Source organism: Macrotis lagotis, chromosome X (genome assembly GCF_037893015.1).
Source record: "Macrotis lagotis isolate mMagLag1 chromosome X, bilby.v1.9.chrom.fasta, whole genome shotgun sequence".
NCBI lineage: Eukaryota > Metazoa > Chordata > Mammalia > Peramelemorphia > Peramelidae > Macrotis > Macrotis lagotis.
Window position 1 is genome coordinate 68,640,369 of NC_133666.1, and position 19,777 is coordinate 68,660,145.

General features: G+C 40.6%; 1 protein-coding gene across 3 annotated transcripts in view; it reads left to right on the forward strand.

The window, feature by feature from the left end:
• KLHL13 (kelch like family member 13) overlaps positions 1 to 19,777 on the forward strand; it is a 320,339-nt gene that overhangs the window by 224,818 nt on the left and 75,744 nt on the right. For all 3 annotated transcript variants that reach the window (XM_074208734.1, XM_074208733.1, XM_074208732.1), the window contains exon 2: positions 960 to 1,031. In XM_074208734.1, coding sequence (XP_074064835.1) covers positions 979 to 1,031 — 53 coding nt within the window. In that variant the 5' untranslated portion in view covers positions 960 to 978. The remainder of the gene's footprint in view (positions 1 to 959; positions 1,032 to 19,777) is intronic.

The window sequence follows — 19,777 nt, forward strand, 5'->3', positions numbered from 1 at the left end:
TGCCTCTATGTACATATATGTAAATGTAATATCTCAGAATATAAACTATTGACATGTCTTGTTTATTGATGGAAATAAAAAGACACCATTCTTTAGAACTTTATTTTAAATTTCTCTTTCAGTTCTATGTTTTCTAATTAGTCAAATGATGACATCGCACGCAGAGGAAGGAGACTAAGAGTTAATTTTTATTTATGAAACATGCTAACGTTCAAAGTGCTTTCTATCCCTTATCTCTCTGTGTCCAAATGTCTATAGTTGTTTCCTCCATGTTGAAAGTAGCATGCATGTTCTTCTACCCCACTAGAAAAGACATTTTTCCATTGGAGGTCACTGTGGTGTTCCTGGTGTCATTTTTGGTGGGGTACCCTGTTGAATTTACCTAGTGAACTGACCCCCTTTTGTGTTCTACCCTTGACCCTGTGTCCCTCTTCAGCTCTGAAGAGATTTGGTCCTTAGTTGTCAGTTGATATGCAAGCAACAGGCTTCAGTGCTTGGACTCCTTTCTTCTTAGATAATGAAATGCTCCCAAAGGAGAACCCTGGAGAGCTGGGCCCTCGGTAAGGGCTGAGAGAGTGTGTGTGTGTGTGTGTGTGTGTGTGTGTGTGTGTGTGTGTGTGTATTTATTTATTTGTTTTGAATTTTACAACTTTTCCCTTAATCTTGCTTCCCTCCCCCCCACCCTCTACAGAAGGCAGTCTGTTAGAGGATGTGCAGGTCTGGGGGCAGTTAGTCACGGTGCCAGTTTGGCCTATGAACCTGAATTGTAAGGTTTGGGGTTTTTTCCTGGTATTTTGATTAATTTTTAAGAGAAGAATTTATTTTCATAATTTGATAGGTTTCATGAGAATCACTTTGCGTTTAGTTCTTTATTATATATATTAGATTCTAAGGCTAACAATGTAACCTTTACAATCGCATTCATTTTTGTCTTTACTTTTTTCTTTCTTTTCTGACAGGTCGTTTGTCCGACTTGAAATGATGGACCATTCACTTCTTGGAGGGGACCTGTTAGCAGTGATCCGTCAAAGGTACGTTTTGCAAATGAGATAAAAGGATTTATTAAAGGGCTCTTTATGTGCCTGGCACAATCTTTCTTCTCCTACAGCCTCCAAATATGAGGGGCTCTGTAAAGATTTGCTGATATGATTGGATTGAATAAAGGAAATCAGTAAATGACTATTAGAAATTGGACTGACATGGAGGGAAAGGTTGTGCTTAGAAATCTCAATTAAGCTGAGGCTAAGTGGATACTTTTCATAACAGTTTGATCAGTTCATGAATGCTGACTTCTTTCAGGTCCCCATAGCAAGCCGTGTGGGTGACTGCTTACAGAGTGAACTTGGAAATTTGTTTCACATTGTGCTGGTTATATATCATTGTAACTAAACCTAGAGCTAAATGGCCAGCATGTGCCTTACACTGACCTCTAGGAAAGAACAGAAAATTGAGGGAAGGGCCTCCAGGGCACTGGGAGCTAGGCTTTCAGAGGAGCTTGTAGGACTTGAACAAGAAGAGCATCAGATGAGAATACATTGAAGCACTGCAATCTAACTGAGTAGGGCCACAGTGGTGAGATCTCAGATCCAACTAAGACCTTTGGATCTTGGCATCCTCCTGATGAAGATTAGATATTCCAGGAAAGTTTTCTGTAAAGCAAGGTTGTCCCTAGTATGTGAGCTATCAAAACAAACTAGGGGCATCTAGATGGTACAGTGGATAAAACACCAGCCCTGGAGTCAGGAGGACCTGAGTTCAAGTTCATCCTCAGACAATTAATACTGATTTAGCTGTGTGACTTTAAGCAAATCTCTTAATCCCATTGCCCTACAAAGACAAACAAATAAAAAAGAAGGAAAAAAACCCAAAGCCCTAGAAAAAGCCTACTTGTATAGTGACATAGAAATTCCCTTATATGCCTCACCCTCATATGTAAGATTCCATGGTTCCTCAAAAGACTGTGGACAGGTCTCAAGCTCTGACTCTATTTCTCAGATTGGAAAGTCTTCAGCAGGGAGGGGCTCATGCCATGACAGAACTACCTGGCGAAATTTGGAAAGTCTTATCATCTTGTTAGCATAAGGGTTATTGTAAAGTACAGTTTTAGGGGGCCATAGTGGTGCCTTTCTACCCCATGTGTTTGGAGAAGTAACTTTTTCAGACAATCAGAAAAAGGACTGAAATTGTGTTTTAAAATGTGTTTGTCTCTGAAGGTGAGAGGTATCTTAAAGAATTTTGAATATTAATAGGAATCTTTGAAAATGCTGATATATGTATTGTATAAACATGAAGGGAAAGTATTTTATTTTATTTTTAATTTAATTTATTTGTCTTGAATTTTATGTTTCCCCTAATCTTGCTTCCCTCCCCCACCCTCCACAGAAGGCAGTCTGTTAGTCTTTACATTGTTCTAAGTTGAATGTGATGAGAGAAAAATCATATCCTTAAGGAAAAAATAAAGTATAAGAGATAGCAAAATTACATAATGAGATAAAAGTTTTTTTTTTTAAATTAAAGGTCATAGTCTTAGGTCTTTGTTCAAACTCCACAATTTTTTCTCTGGATACAGATGGTATTTTCCATCGCAGATATCCCAGAATTGTGCCTGATTGCTGCAATGATGGAATGAGCAAGTCCATCAGGGTTGATCATCACTCCCATGTTGCTGTTAGGGTGTACAGTGTTTTTCTGGTTCTGCTCATCTCTCTCAGCATCAGTTTATGCAAGTCCCTCCAGGTTTCCCTGAATTCTCATCCCTCCTGGTTTCTAATAGAACAATAGTGTTCCATGACATACATATAGCAACCACAGTTGGTTAAGTCATTCCCCAGTTGATGGTCATTCACTCAATTTTCAATTCTTTGCCATCACCAAGGGAAAGTATTTTAATGGAATTTTACTGATATAGTTTGTGTTTTTACATTACCATAATTTCCCCCAGTATCTTTCTCCTTTTCCAAGTGTTATCTTATGTAACAAACATTTTAAAGACATAACTAAAGGGGGGAAATCAGCATAACTGATCATCACATTAAAAGAGTTTGAAAATTTGTGCTGCACTTGTGGACCACCCAGCTATGGAGAAGGGTAGGGTGTGTGTGTGTGTGGGTGTCTTCCTACAGCTCTTCTTTGGTGTCATTGGAGTTCTTTGGAATTTTGCCTCTTTTCCCTTCCCCTCCCCCATTTGTATTTTGGGAGTCTTTGTGTACAGTGCTTTCTTGGCTCTGTTTTATTAAGTTCTAAGTTCCAAATTCTATCTCTCCCTCCTTTCTTTCCTTCTTCCCTGAGATGGTAAGCAATCTGATATAGGTCATACATGTGCAGTCATATAAAATATTTCCATATTAGTCATTTTGTGGAAGAAAATTTAAACAAAGAAAAAGAAAGTGAAAAATCATTGGCTTCTGTCTACATTCAGACTCCCATCAGTTCTTTTTCTGAGAGTAGATAGCATTTTTTATCATAAGTCCTTTGGGATTGTCTTGGATCATTGTATTGCTGAGAATAGCTAAATCCTTCAGAGTTGTTTTTCATGCACTCACTATTGTTATTGCTGTGTACATATTCTCCTGGTTCTGCTCAATTCATTTTGAATCTCTTCACATCTTTACAGGCTTTTCTGTAATCCCCCTGCATGTAATTTTTAATATATTTCCATTACATCATGCATTATATGTTTTCATTACAGTCATATACCACAATTTGTTTAGCCATTCCTCAGTGGATGGGCATCCCTTCAATTTCCGCTTCTTTGCCACCACAAAATGAGCTGCTCTAATTAGTTTTGTCCAAATATACTCATTCATTTTTTTGAAAGATATAGCTTATTTTATTTTATTTTCCTTGGTTATGTTTCAATATTCACTTTTAAAACCTTGACTTCCAAATTCTCTCCCTTCAGCATACCCCAGGCCCCCTTATTGAGAAAGCAAGTTTGATATAGGTTAAAAATATGTAGTCATGAAAAAGCTTACCATAATTAATCATATTGTAAAAGTAAACATAATCCCCCCAAAAAGAAACCCCCAAGAAAAAAGAAAGTAAAAAAAAGAAAAGTATGCTTCAATTTCTATTCAGATACTGTCATCTCTGTCTTTGAGAATTCTCTTGGCTCACAGCATTGCTGAGAAAAGGTAAGTCATTCACAGCAGACAATCCTACAACATTGCTCTTACTTTTTATATAATATATTTCCCATTGCATCTACTCCTGTAAGTTTCTTAACAGAACATCCTTTTATTTATTTATTATATCATTATTTTTTATATCATACTTTTTATTATTTATTATAACATAATTTCATTTTAATCACATGTCACAATTTGTTCAACCATTCTTCAATGGATGGACAACTTCTCAATTTCCAGTTCCCTGTCGCCAGAAAAGAGCTGCTATAAATATCCTTATATATATGTATATGTATATATATATATCTCCTTTTCCTTCCTATTTTTCATTTCTTTTGGAATATCAGCTTGGTAGTGTCATAGCTAAATTAGAGGGTAGGCATGGTTTTATAGCCCCTTAGGCCTAGTTCCAAATTGCCATACAGAATGGTTGAATCCTTTTACAACTCCTTCAGCAGTGCATTAATACCTCATTTTTCCTATATCGTCTTCCAACTTTTGTCATTTTCTTTTTCTGTGCTGTTATCCATCCCAATAGGTACAATAAGGTAGCATCTCAAAATTGTTTTCTCCTAGCAATAGTGTGTTAGGACATTTTTTTAATGATTTAAATAGATAGTATTGATAAACTCATCTGAAAACTGTTAATATGTTTTGATCATTTATCATTTGAGGAATGGCTCTTATTTTTTTACATTTTTGACTCAGCTCTCAATGTTTTGAGAAATAAGATCTTTATCAGAGAAACTTATTTCCAGTATTTTTCCCACAGTTGCTATTGCTAACTGCATTTCCTTCCATCCTATTCCCCCATCCCTATTTATTCTATTCTTTCTCTCCTTTCACTCTATGCCTCCTCAAAAGTGATTTGCATCTGACTACTCCCTCTTTTCCATCACCTACCTTGTACTTCCTTTCTCCCATCCTTTTCCTCTCATTTTTTTTCTCCAGGGTAAGATAGATTTCTATACCAAATTGAGTGTTTTCTTCCCTCTCTGAACTAATTCCAATGAAAGTAAGGCTCACTAATCCCCCCTCAACCTCCCCACTCTAGCATTTCATTGCAAAAGCTTTTTCTTGCCTCTTTTATGTAAAATAACTTACCCCTTTCTACCTCTCCCTTTCCCTTTCTTCCAGTAGATTCTTCTCTCACCCATTAACTCCATCTTTTTAATATATTATCCCTTCAAATGTAACTGCCACCTGTGCCTTCTGTCTCCCCCCCCGTGTATGTATATATGTGTGTGTGTGTGTGTGTGTGTGTGTGTGTGTGTATATATATATATATATATATATATATATATATATATATATATATTCTAACTGCCCTCATGAATGAATAAGAAAGTTCATTTGAGTTGTCAGCATCATCTTCCTTTGCAGGAATGTAAGCAACTAGTTCAACACCATTAAGGCTGTTATGGTTTGCCTCTCCTGTTTATTTTTTTTATGCTACACTTGAGTCTTGTATTTAAAGATTACATTTTCTCTTCAACTCTGGTTATTTCATCAGGAAAATTTGAAAGTCATGTTTCAAAGTCACCTATTCTGTTAAATGTCCATCTTTTCCCTTGAAATAATATGTTCAAGTAGCTTATTTTTGTTGTAATTCAAACTCTTTTGCCTTCTGGAATATATTCCAACCCCTATGATCCCTTAATGTGGGAACTGCTAAATCTTGTGTTATCCTGACTGTGGCACCATGATAACTGTATTGCTTCTTTCTGTGGTATTTTCTCCTTGACTTGAGAACTCTGAAATTTGACTATAATATTCCTGGCAGTTTTATTTGGTGATTTATTTAAGGAGATGATCTGTAGAATCTTTCAGTTTCTATTTTACTCTCTCCTTCTATACTGTCAGGGCAGTTCTCCTTGATAACTTCTTGAATGATAATGTCTAGATTCCTTTCTTGGTCAGGGTTTTCAAGTAGTCCAATAATTCTGAAAATCTCTCTCCTGGATGTGTTTTCCAGGTTAGTTTTTTCAACAATGAGATATTTTAAATTTCTTCTAATTTTTCCTTTTTTAAATTTAGTTTTATTGTTTCTTGATTTCTCACACAGTTATCACCTTCACTTTGCTCGATTCTGTATTTTATGGAATTATTTTCTTCAGTGAGCTTTTTTACCTCTTTTCCATTTTGACAAATTCTGTTTTTTAAGGCATTATGCTCCTCATTGTCTTTTTTGGGCCTCTTTTTTTCATTTGGTCCGTTCTGTTTTTTTTTTTTTTATTTTTTTATTCTCATTTTGTACAAATGTTTTTTTTACATTAATAAAATATTCTTGTTTACAAGTAAACAAAATACCCTTCCTCCCCCATGAATATAGATAGACTTGCTTGGGTGAAAAAAGTAAAGGGGAGAGAAAAAAATTAAAATAAAAAAATAATAGTAATAATTGTAGGTATGGCCAGGTGGCGCAATGGACGAAGCACCAGCCCTAGAGCTACGAGCACCCGAGTCCATATCCAGCCTTGTAAACCCAACAATCACCCAGCCGTGTGACATGCAAGCCACCAGATCCCCACTGACCTGCAAAAACCAAAAAAAAAAAAAAAAAGAAAAAAAAGACCCAAAATAAAATAAAAGAGTAATAATAGTAGGGGTGGCTGGGTGGCAGACAGAGCATTGGCCCTTGAGCCAGGAGTACCTGGGTCCAAATCTGGCCCCAGACACCCAAAGATCACCCTGCTATGTGGCACCAGGCAGACCACCCAGCCCCACTTGCCCTACACCCTCCCCCCAAATAATAATAACAAAAAATGTGCTTGAGTCTTTGTTCCAACACCAACAACTCTGTCATGGGTGGATCTCATTCTTTATGATAAGTCCATCACAAAGGTTACTTCCATATTTTTCCACTGGTTGCCATTGCTGATTGCAACTCCCTCCTTTCTTATTTCTCCACTACCATGTACTCTATTTTCTCTCTCCTTTCACTCTGACTCTGCTGTAGGGTCATTGACTGGCTCAGCATACAGATCCCTGGTCCTGGGGCCAAGAAGCCCTGAGCCCCCATACCACCCCTTAAGCCCAGCATCCACCTGGCCCCATGGTCCTGGGCAGGCCTTCCAATCCCAGCCCCTTGCAAGAAGTAAGAAAGAAAATGTGTTATATCTGGCCAGTCTCCCTGCCATGGTCCATTCTCTCCTCCTTTATTCACATCCCCACCCCTTCCCCCTGCTCCCCCCTCCTTCTTACTCCAGATGTCTATACCCCATTGAGTATATATGCTGTTTCCTCTCCTAGCCATCTCTGATGAGAGCAAAGGTTCCCTCATTCCCCCTTGCCTTCCCCCTTCCATATCATTGCAATAGCTCATTGTAATAAAAAAAAATCTTATGTGAAATATCTTGGCCTATTCCCCCTCTCCTTTTTCTTTCTCCCATTCCATTTCCCTTTTTTCTATTGACTCCATTTTTACACCATATTTTATCTTCAAATTCAGCTTTCTCCTGTGCTTCAACTATAAAAGCTCTCTCTACCTGCTCTATTAACTGAGGAGGTTCATATGAGTATTATCAGTGTCATTTTTCTATGCAGGAATACATGCAGTTCATCCTCATTAAGTCCCTCATATTTCCCCCCTTTCCTCCAATCTCCATGCTTCACCTGAGTCCTGTATCTGAAGATCAAACCTTCTATTCAGCTCTGGCCATTCCAAAAGGAACATTTGAAATTCCCCTGATTCATTGGAAGTCCATCTTTTTCCCTGGAAGAGGACATTTAGCCTTCCTGGGTAGTTGATTCTCGGTTGCATTCTAAGCTCTTTTGCCTTCTGGTATATTGTATTCCAAGCCCTCTGAGCTTCCAATGTAGTTGCTGCCAAGTCCTGTGTGATCCTGACTGCAGCTCCACGATATTTAAACTGTGTCCTTCTGGCTGCTTGTAATATTTTCTCTTTGACTTGGGAGTTCTGGAACTTGGCTATAATATTCCTAGGGGTTGGTTTTTTGGGATCTCTTTCTCTGCAGGATCGGTGGATTCTCTCCATTTCTATTTTGCCCTCTGCTTCTAGAATATCAGGGCAATTTTCCTATAGTAATTCTTTGAAAATGATGTCAAGGCTCTTTTCCTGATCATGCCTTTCAGGTATTCCAATAATTTTTAAGTTATCTTTCCTAAGTCTGTTTTCCATATCAGTTGTTTTTTCAATGAGATATTTCACATTTTCTTGAAATTTTTCATTGTTTTTGTTTTGAAGTATTGATTCCTGATTTCTGGTAAATTCATCAATCTCCCTGAATTCTATTCTTTGTCTGAAGTATTTGTTCTCCTCAGAGAGCTTTCTTATCTCCTTTTCCATCTGACCAATTTTGCTTTTTAAAGCATTCTTCTCAATAACTTTTTGAACTGTTTTATCCATTTGACCTAAGCTGGCTTTTAGCATGCTATTTTCTTCAGCATTTTTTTGGATTTCCTTGACTAAGCTGCTGACTTCATTTTCATGTTTTCCTGCATCTCTCTCCTTTCTTTTCACAGTTTTTCTTCCAACTCCCTCATTTGATTTTCAGTCTTTTTTGAGCTCTGTCATAGCCTGAGCCCAATTTCTGTTTTTCTTGGAGTCTTTAGATGCAGGAGCTTGTGCTTCCTCATCTTCAGACTGAGTATTTTGATCCTTCTTGGGCTCATTTGCAAAATATTTCTCAATAGTCTTGCGTTTGTTTCTATGCTTGCTCATTTTCCCAGCCTGGGCCTGTTTTGGGGGTGCTTCCTGAGCTTTTGAGGTACTCCCACAAGGGTCTCAGTGTGTGAGGCTCTGTCCTCCCTCCTGGTCTGTGAATGACCATAAGCACCCCCCTCTGCCATGGGGCTGAGGTGGGGGGGCCCTGCTGTTCTATGGGGGGGGCCTAGACTGCGATCAGTATCTGAATGTGGTCAGAGCCCTAGAATCCTGTTCCAGGGTCAGAGGACCGAGCTCCCAGTTTCTCTTCACTCCCCTCCCTCAGCTCAATGGGCTCATGCCCTGGGGGCTCCTGCTTACCAGCTCCAACTGCTTCTGTTTCCAGCTCTGGGCTGCAGAAAGTCCAAGCTGCTCCCTGTGTGCCCCGAGGGCTGGGCTCCACATGCTCGCTCTGGCAGAGGTCCCCCGCTGTTCCCCAACTTTGTGCCTGGTGCTCCTCGGGGTGCAGCTCAGAAGACTCCCCCGCTGCTGTGAGCTGTGACTCCCAGCGCCCTGGGGCTGCCTCTGGGAGGTTGAAGTTCTTTCGCTCTGGCGGGCCACCCCTCTGGCGGGCCACCTCTCCAATCCCGGGGAGCAGAGCCTTTCTGCTCTTTTCCAGGTTACCTTGAGTAGGAGAACTGCCTCACTGGGTCCCTTTGTGGGTTCTGTCTCTTGAAAGTTTAGTTAGAGTCCTTAGCTGATGAGTTTTATCAGAGAGCTCCTAAGACTCCATCCCTTCTTGTCGCCATCTTGGCTCCACCCTCCAGTCTACTTTTTAAGATGCCATTTTCTTCAGTATTTTTTGTATCTCCTTCACCAAGCTGCTGACTCAGTTTTTCATGATTTTCCCACATCTCATTTCTCTTCACAGTTTTCCTCTACATCCCTAACTTATAAAATCCATTTTGAGCTCTTCCATAGTCCAAACCCAATTCATGTTTTTCTTTGAGGCTTTAGATGTAGAAGGTTAGACTTTGTTATCTTCTTCCAAGTATATATTTTGATCTTCCATATGACCATGGTAATTCTGTAGATTTTTTCTTTTATTACTTGCTCATTTCTCCAGCATATGACTTGATTTTAACTCCTTGTTAAGGTGGAGCTCTGCTTCCAGGATAGGGAATGCACTGACCCAAGCTTTTGTGGGTTTTTGCAGCTGTTTTCAGAGATACTTCTAGGGACCTGCAAGTTTTCAGTTTCTCCAAGGTCTTATGAGAGCTTATGACCTCTCTTCTGGCCTGTGCTTTGGTCTATCAATGCCCACAAGCACTCCCTTCGTCCCTGGAACTGTGAGGAGGGACCCTGCTCTGCTGCAAGTGGTAAGCTCTGTTATGTTTCTGCTCCTCTATCTGGGACTGGAGCCTCAGACTGATCCCTGGATATGAGTATGGACATAGCAGCACAGTCCTGCACCAGAGATAGCAGAGAAACCTCTGCAGTCTCACCCTACCCCCTCACCATCTGTGGACTGAGCACTCTGGAAGTAGCTCTCTCTGTTGATTCAGTGGCTACCGAGATCTACTCCTGATCTGCTGGGATCTGGTCTGCACTGCTGAGGTCTGCACTGGACTGTGCTCCAATCTCACCCCATTGTAGCAGAGTTTTCCTGCTGACCTTCAAGTTACCCTTGGCAGTCCCTGGTCTGAGAAGTCTGGAATTCGCCACTACTGCCATGGACTCAGTTGCCCAGCTCCCTGTTCCTTAATGACTGGGGACAGTTCCCTTCAGCATGGCTCATGTTGGTGCAACTGATGGTCCAATTTGTCTTCAGTTGGAAAATAGTTTCATGCAGTCTTTTTGTGGGTTGTGCCACTCAAAAATTTGATTAGAGTCATTATTTAAAGGTATTTGAAGTGGTTTGAAGGAAAGCTCAAGCAAGTCTCTGATTTTATTCTTTCATCTTGGCTCCATCTCTACATACTCATTCTTCTTACAGAGGGCTAAAACAGTCAATATAAGTTACATTTCTGTCTCATTCTTCTTTTTTTTTTTGCAAGGTAGTGGGATCAAGGGGGCAGCTAGGTGGTGCAGCAGTCAATAAAGCACTGACCCTCGAGTTAGGAGGACCTGAGTTCAAATCCAGAATCAGACACTTAATACTTAAGAGTGTGATCTTGGGCAAATCAGTTAGCCCCATTGTTTTGCAAAAAGAAAAAAAACAAAGAAAAAAGGCAAGGCAATGGGATCAGGTGACTTGGCCAAGGTCACACAAAGAAGTATGAATTTGTTCAACAGTTCTGAAAAATGCTTTGGTATTATGCTAATGAGTCATTAAAATATTTATAATCTTTAGTTGTGTAAGTGCACTATTGGTATTTATTCTAAGAAAGGCAAAGCTTGAGGGAAAGGCTCCATATATTAAAAAATTATTCATAGTAGCACTTTTTTAAGTAGCAAAGAACTGTAAGTAAAGGATACTTATCAATTAGGAGATTGCTGAACAAAGTATGGAATATGAAAATAGTGTAATATTATTATAACTAATATTCCATTATATTAAAGTACTACAATTTATTTAGCCCTCTAATCAATGGGTATTTACTTTGTTTCTAATTCTTGGCTATCTCAAAAAAGTCTTGCTATAAATGTTTTTGTGTTTATCAATGACTTCTTGTGGTATAAGCTTAGTATTTCTGGACTTTCATCACTTTTTTAGCAAGGGTCCAAAAAGGTTGACTCAACCCACTTGTCTCAGCAACTGGGCACCAGGACTGTCCTTCCACAAGCTCCTTGACTTGATCTAGTCTCATCTTTTGCCATCTTGGTCAATTTTCAGGTCAGAGTTGCTTTGATTGGCATTTCTCTTTGTAGTGATTTGGATTTTGTTTCGTGTGGTTATGAATACTTTGCCATTCTGTTTTTGATAACTTCTTGTTTGTATCTTTTGGCTATTTAGCTGTCATGGAATAGCTTGAGGAGATATTTATATATCTATATACATACATATACACATACATACACATACAGAGAGAGCGAGAGCGAGAGCGAGAGCGAGAGCGAGAGCGAGAGCGAGAGCGAGAGAGAGAGAGAGAGAGAGAGAGAGAGAGAGAGAGAGAGAGAGATCTGGATATAATAAATGTTGAGATAGTTTAGATATTAAGCCCTTATCAGAGAAATTTGATGAGAAACTTTTTCCCTCCATTTTACCATGTTCCCTTCTCCTTGCTACCTAACTCTTGTCTTTGCAGAAGCTTCTCACTCTTATATTATCAAAGTTATCTTATTTTTTCTTTTGTAAGTGCCTCTATTACATATTTGGTTAAGAATGTCACCTCTTTTGGGGAGGAAGTGTTTGAAGGCAATGTGGTTAAGTGACTTTCCTATGGTCACACAGCTAAGTAAATATTAAGTGTCTGAGGCTGAATTTGAACTCAGGTCCTCCTTACTCCAGGATCATTGCTCTCTTCACTGTGTCACCTAGTTGTCCCCAAGAATATCACTTATTCATAGTGATGGCAGGAGTTGATCTCTCTTCTCAAGGTCTCATTTCTGCCAGATTGCTCTCCCCTTTTCCTTGTAGTTTTTTGATCAAATAAGGAGTTCTTTCCTAAGTAATCTATATTTTTATGTTATTGAAGAATGAATTATTGAGTTCCATTATTTCTGTTTCTGAATTAAGAGTATTAGAAGTCATGCTAGCTTGTCTCAATGCTCTTTTGGGGATACTATTCTTATACTGGATTGTCCCAGATCCGACTTGGTGATGTGGTAGTAATAAAATAAGACTAGCTACTGTTTGTAAAGTGCCTGAAGTTATGCCCATGAAGCAACCATCACTTTCTGAATTATCAGTGGAATTGTAAATGGAGGCCCTTTTCATTACAGCTCAGTACTAGAGACACAGATTCAAGCACTCAAGAAAATAGTGATTGGTTATGAGACTGAAGGAAAGCCACCAAAGATTTGGGGGTTGCCCATCTACTGTCAGTGACTTCAGGATGGTGACTGGATGGGCCTTTTGTTAACTTAGCACTGGCTATTTTATAAATGAATGTTAATGGATTTATTTCTGGTATGTAAGCTTGTAGACTAATGTTTATCCTTGCTTAGGTCAGACCAGGACAGTGAATCAGAAGAGAAAATCTCAGGCTTGAAGATGCTATCTAAAAAGATGGGTTGATCCCAGGCTATTTACCTATCAGCAGTAGGTAAACTCAGATCTGTTGTGTTTGGATAACTGGAGAGAGAAAGAGAGGCACATGGCTTGGAGACTGGTGGCTTTGTATAGTGTTGTTGTTACTTCACCCTAAAGTTCTGCAGGCTTTCTGTCACCCCTCCCCAGGGTCCTTGTTGGCAGACTAGCAGTATAGCTGCCTCCATCCTCATACCCCACCTCTCCCAGAGGTCAAGATCATTTCATGCCAGCCATTGTTTGACTCAGCATTTTTTACAAGGTTTAGATGTGTATATGGGGTTGGGGGGATTGTTTATTAGGGAAGGTACTCCCTCCACCAGCTCAAACATTTGCAGTGTCAGCCAGGATATGTCAGAAGGAGGGTTCTTTGAATCCAGGTCTTCCTGACAGGAAGACTTACTCTACTATTTCATTTTATCTGTCTAAAAACCTAGATGGCCCATTGGGTTAGAAGACTGGGCCTGGAGTCAGGAAGAGCTGAGATCTAATCTGGCTTCAGATACTTCTGAGCTGTGTGACCCTGGGCTAGTTACTTAAACTACTGTTTGCTTCAGCTTCCTCATCTGTCAGATGGGGCTAATGATAGCTCCTACTTCCCAGACTTGAGGTGAGGACCCAGTAAGATCATAATTGTAGAGCACTTTGCAAGCCTTCAAACTCTATAGAAATGCTAGCTAGAATGCTTATTGTTCATGAAGAGAAAATTGCAGCATCCTCGTTTCTTCAAAAATAGAACATATTACCTACTTCTTACAGAGTCAGCTAATGATTGGGCAATAACCCAGGTATGCTCTCCTTTCAGTCAGCCTTGATTAAAAAACACTTCAGCTCTGGGCTTTCGCCAAAAGAAAAGATGAGAAAATGCCCCTCCCTTCCTTCTTTGCAAAGGTATGGGGGTCTGTGGTTGGGTAACACTGCATACACTGTCACATTTATGAGGATGTGTTGGGTAGTTTAGCAGAATTGGTTTGGTTTTTTTTCCTTCTTTTTTGCAAGGGAGGGGAAGGCTTAAGGTGTAGGAAGGGGGAAGGGTATATTCAGAATTTTGGTATTGTAAAAAATAAAAGACATGAAGGAATTAATAAGTGTTTAGGAAGCACATCCTATGTTGCCAGCACTTGCTAAGGCAGAAATGACCTTTTTCCAAACTGAAAGATCATTTCAGAACCAGAGACCAGGAGGTCAAGAGTCCCTGAGGCCTATGGCTATGGTGGAGGAGCCATTCCCCAAGGCTCACGCTGGCAAAGCTTGTTGAGTATCTTCCTCCTGCCTTCTGGGACCCTTTACAGGCAGATTCAGTACCCATCCCAGGAATGCCTCCTAGGTCTGGTCAGAGTTACTTGTCCAAAGTCATACAGTTAGAAGTTTTTGAAGACTGGATTTGAACTTAGGAGGTTCTCTCCACTATGGTGCTACTAACTGCCTAATGCAAATATGTCTCTTCTGGGGTCTGCATCCTGAACAAGTGGGAGCATCTTGAATGGTTCTCCCACCTCCCTCCCTGATATACCTACCTGAGCTCACTGACCCCTGGTGGACTCTACTGCAGTGGGATTGTTTGATCATTTCTGTATAATTTTTCAGAAGAAAATCTTATCTAGTCAGAGCTGAGTTAGTAAGGCCTTTAATCCCTACAAGCTGGCACTTCTCTGGAGCCCTGGCTTCTGCTGTGCTGGGCCTCCTAAATTTACATCATTCATATCAGTATTGGTTGTTCCTGAGGCCTTAGTCAGAACCCAATTGTCCTGGGCCCTTGGACCAATCTTTGTTGTTTGTCACTCTCCCCCTACTATTCTCTGTTCCTTGTTCTGTTTTCATTTCTAGGTACTTCTTTCTCTTGTGTGTCTTGAACTTCCCATTGTCCCTTCCTTTCCCAGTCAATCACAGTGTGTTAGGTATGAGTTTGGACTCCTTGCCTCTGTTTGCCTCTTTTTGCTATTTTTGATCACTTTCTTGCCAGGACCTCTCCCTGGTCCCAGATGCTAAAGTCTGGCACATTCCATGGTCTGATTGCCAGAGGGCAGACTTTGGACAACTGAGGTGCACAGTTGATCAGCTTAAGGAAAGTTTGAGAACATTGATACCTCTACAGTAATAGGATTGATTGTAACCTATTCTTGAACAGTTTTTCTCATTGCCTGATATCTTTTCCATATGTATAAGCTGAGATTTTTAAAAAATATTATTTGAGTTTAGTTAAGGTTTTTGGCCGACCATCTCTAAGGATTACTGAGAGATCACCTGAGGCATTGATTGCTTATCTTGGAGATGTTCAGTCTTTGGGACTGGGGCAAAACTCTGCAATTTTAAAAATACCATTTAATTTGCTATAATGAGATAAATGTAGCATAATGTTTTGTGAAGTCTTAAGGGAAAGAAAGGACAGTGTTGGCCCAGAGACGTGGTTGACTTTTACTGACATAGAACAGAAAGAGAAAGTTGTCAATTCAGGCCACTTTTGGGAAGGACTCTGGTTTTCTGCTCTGTGCACCTGAGTATAGGCCAAGGATCAAATACTCCTTGACTTCTAGAAGCTTACTTCTCAAATACTGTTCTGGTGATTGTCTTTTGGGCAGTTTGAAGATAAATTAAAAATAAACAATTATGAAGGCTCTACTGCAAGTTTTATGGAAACAAAACTTCTTCCATCCATTGGTCTGGTTGACTAGAACCCTAGAGGAAAAGGGACTTTCTTGTTTGGGGAAAAGCTAATTGCTGCTTGGAAGAAGAGCCCTGGCTTTGAAGTTTTCTTTGTGCATGGATAGTTGTTATTAATTGGGGATCTCATTTAAGATGAACTCAACCTAACACATGGTCAGATTGCCCTAGCCAGATAGACTAGGTGTCTGTGAAAATCAGGCTACTTGGAAGGTGGTTTCTAGGTTCTGTCCTCTGCATCACAGAAGGCCTTGGTAAATATCTTGTTTAGAATGCGATCCCTTCTTAGTTTATTTCTGTTTTGTATGATGAATCTCAATTGGGTGGAACTGAGAAGTTCCCAATGATCTGGATCAGAGACTTGGGAGAAGGGAGAGCCACCTCAAGGAAATTGGGACAATTAAATTGGGGTCGAGATGGCTTCTTGGGAACATGACATGGGATCAGAGATGTTCCCAAAGAGAATTCCTGAGCTTCACATGTTGAAATGTATTGGACTAGAATCCTTTTAGAAGGAATTTAGTCACACAGCAGTAAATCTAAGACTCTTGAGGAAAGAGAAATGGCAACTAGGCTCCCCTGGACACTTAACTGTTTCCCCTTATGTGTTGTAGTTTTTGGAAATGGCACCTGGTGATGGCAAAAATATTTTCACCATGCTAAAAACCTTTCCTTCCAATCTTTGAGGAACCCACCTAGCAGCCAGGGCCCAGCCTTCTCTTATACTTAATAAAATTTCAGCCCTCATTTTTTTCCTCCCAGTCTCCAAATGAAATTCTTCAGAGTACCTCTGTCCCAATCACTTAGTTTGAGGGTTTGCTGGATTAGAAAAGAGAGTTTTTGCTTTTTGTTTTTGCCTTCTTTCTTTTCTTTGGGACTCCACAGTTACTTGGTTTGCTGATTCTTCAGAGATCTCTGGGTGTTCGGAGCTGAGTTTGAACATCCTTCAGTCAGAGATGGCCAGAGTTGGAAATTGGTGTTTCTCTTGCCACCTTGATGCCTTCTCTATTAGCTATTCATTTTCCCTTCTCAGAAACATTCCTGCAGCCCTTTCATCTCCATTTTCCTCTTGGGCCTTGGATAGCACATGATTCTGAGTCTGGAAACTAAGGCAGAGTTATGTGAGCCAAGACTCAGGCCAGAAGTGAAGTGAGGAACTAAATCAGGAAGATATTTGACACTTGTGGAACACCCAGGAGATCACAGCAAAGCAAGCTGGCACCAGGGAGAGGGCAGGGGCCAAGCTGATGCTGTCTTTGTATCCTCACTGCCTACTGCCAGCCCTTGAACAGAGAACATGCCACACAAATGCTCAGTGATAAGACAAGGGAACCTTGAAAAGAAGGCTACCTCAACCTCAGACAGGAAGTCTTTCTCATGATTTCTGTGCCAAAGATACTTTGTTGTTGATTTTCCAGGCCCAGATGAGCTCAGCCTCCAGAAAAAGATAGATTTGAAGTTATTGGCCATAAAATCCTGAAATTGAAGCCAGATCTCATTTAAGGACTTTATAATTCACTTGATCAAACATATCTTAAACTGCTCTTTTGTTCAGTGCACTGTGTTGGTGCTAGTGATGGAGAATTGTTCTTGTTCCCAAGGATGTCTCTTCTGGCTGGAGAATAGAATGTGTGCTTTATTTAATGAACAGTAGTCCTTAGCAGGTGAGTCCTCCCATCATGCCCTTGGGGTTTTTATTACTCACTGCTCTGTTGATGCCTTGTTGTGGCCTGCTCACCCCTCTCAGGTACCTCACCCTTGGGCTCTGCTGCTGATCCTTTCCCTCTATGAAAATGGCTGCATTAACTTGAAGTTCTTAGCATCTGCATTCCATTTCAGAAGGAAAAACTCACTTGGGAAGTTGTAGAGCCAGCCAAATGCTGAGCTACAATCTGACACCACCTTCTGGAGGAAAGAGCCCAGCTTAATCATACAATTGTTGATTTTTCCTAGTTTGATGTTTGAGATTGTTAAGAGAAAAATTTCCATTGAGCATTTTTAAAAAATCCTGGCTTTGGGGGTGTGGTACAGTCAGGGATGTAGCCCCTGGAGGCCATTTGTTGGTTCTTTGAATCTTTCATTTTTCCTGCAGCTGCTCAGGAAAAGACTAATATTAACTACCCCTTCTAAGAAGGCATTCATTTGCTTATTGAATTTAGCCCTGCCCCCTTCTCCTCTCCTTCCCCTTTTACTCCTCTTTCTCCCTTCCTCCCCTTCTCATCTTCCATCCTTCCTTTCCTTCTTTCCTCCTATTTTCCCTCATCTTCCTCCTCTTCTCTTTGCCCTCCCCTCTTTCTCTTCCCCCTTCTCTTCTATTGCCCTCTTGCCCTTCCTTTCCTCTTCTTTTCCCTCCTCTTTTCCCTCCTTCTCCTTTCGTCCTTGTCCTCTTTCCTCTCCTCTCCTCTTGCTTCTCCTCCTCCCTCCTTTGCCCTTTTACATCATTTATGTCCTTTCTTTTTTGGCTTTCTGCTTCCTTGTACTTGAGTGAAGCCTGAAAAGAAAGAGCTTCTGACCATGTTTGTCCTTTTCCCAAAACTTGTTCCCACTTTTCCTGCATTTTGTCCCATGTCCGAATGGGATTGTTGTTTTTATTTTTAAATCATCTCTGCTGGAGAGTTTGAACATGAGCTGTGGGAAGAGATGTTCATTCTGACCAGAGCATGTCCAAGCACTTTGGGGCTGGGTTGGGTGGGGGTGTCCTGCAGTTGCCTTGACTTCCAGAGCTGGCTGGATGGGCTTGCCATTGATCTTTTGTCCTTTCCTCTAAAATGGCGCAGCTTGGCACCTCATAGACTTGACTTGCTCCTAATATGCTCTTTATAGTTTCAAAAAATGATACTTGATAATTCTAATTTTCCAAAATATTTATCCAAAATCCAACAAATCAGCAGGCAGGGCAAAAAATGTCAACTCTAGAGGGCAACAAAGCCATTTAAGTGGAGGGCATCCTGTCAATCCCTTTTGACATTCTTTCTGCACAGCCTCCAAGGAACAGCTGCACTGGATTCAAGGTACTCTGAGTTTATACTCTGAGCCCACCGTTGGTGTACTTAAAACTAATAGAGCAGCCACAGAGCAAGAGAATATTTCCTCCTTTCCCACCCCTAGAATGCATTGTCTTACAAATTCACACAACATTGGTGGGAAGAGGGAGCTATAAGCATAGAGTAGCACTGGTAAATGAGACCCAGGTGAAAGGAACTCACATTGCTAAGGCAGATGGAGTGCTGGAAGACTTCAGTTCAAATTTGACCTCACACATTTAGCTGTGTGACCCTGGAAAATTCCTTAACCTCTATTTGCCTCACTTTCTTCAGCTGTGTAATGGGTATAATTTCACTCACTTCTTCCCACAGTAGCTCTCTTGAACAGTGGGACTGAGATTTGAGAATTACAGATGGTGGGGGAGGGAGGGAGGAGAGTGGCTAAAGTCTTTGTATGTGTGTGTGGGGGGTATGTTTGTAGATCAAAGATTGTCTACAGTGGAAAATATTTGGCTGCAGTAAGTCTGGGTCATATGATTTCTAGGGAACAAAAGGGAGGGCCCTGGGGGGCATGTGAAAAGCAGAACAAGTGAGTCATTTGGGCCTGGAAAGGTGGACTAGCTGGTAGCAGATTTTGAAGAAATTTCATTCTAAACAAAGAAGATTGTATTGATTTATCTGTGTGAGAAGTACAAAAGAGCCTCTGGACCTTTTTGATTTGGAAAACTTCATGTTTTAAGGGGAATGGGTTGGAGGTTCAAATAGAGTGGGGGATATTTGAGGGGAGAAGAGGGCTATTGGGACTTGGCAACTGACTGTGGCTTGGGGAGGTGAGGGACAATGAGGAGACAGGACATCTTTGAGATTGGCAATCTTGTGTGAGTAAGGCCTTCAGGGCCCTGAACTGAAGGTGAAGTTTTCTAACTGCTGATACTGTACGTGACATTTGCAAAGAATAGCATCCAGACTCTACTGGGCTTCTTGCTAGATCCTCTCTAGAGATTGCTTTGTGTGTTGCTTTACTTGTCAGCTCCCCCCACCCATTAGATTGTAAGTTCCTTGAGAGCAGGGATGATCTTTGACCTCTTTTTGCATCTCCAGCTCTTATTTAACCCAGGACCTGGCATATGATAGCTACTTAATGAATGAATCATTTGATTGATTGGTTGCTTGGACTGGGCCCCACCAAATTTTCCTCAGTCCAGTG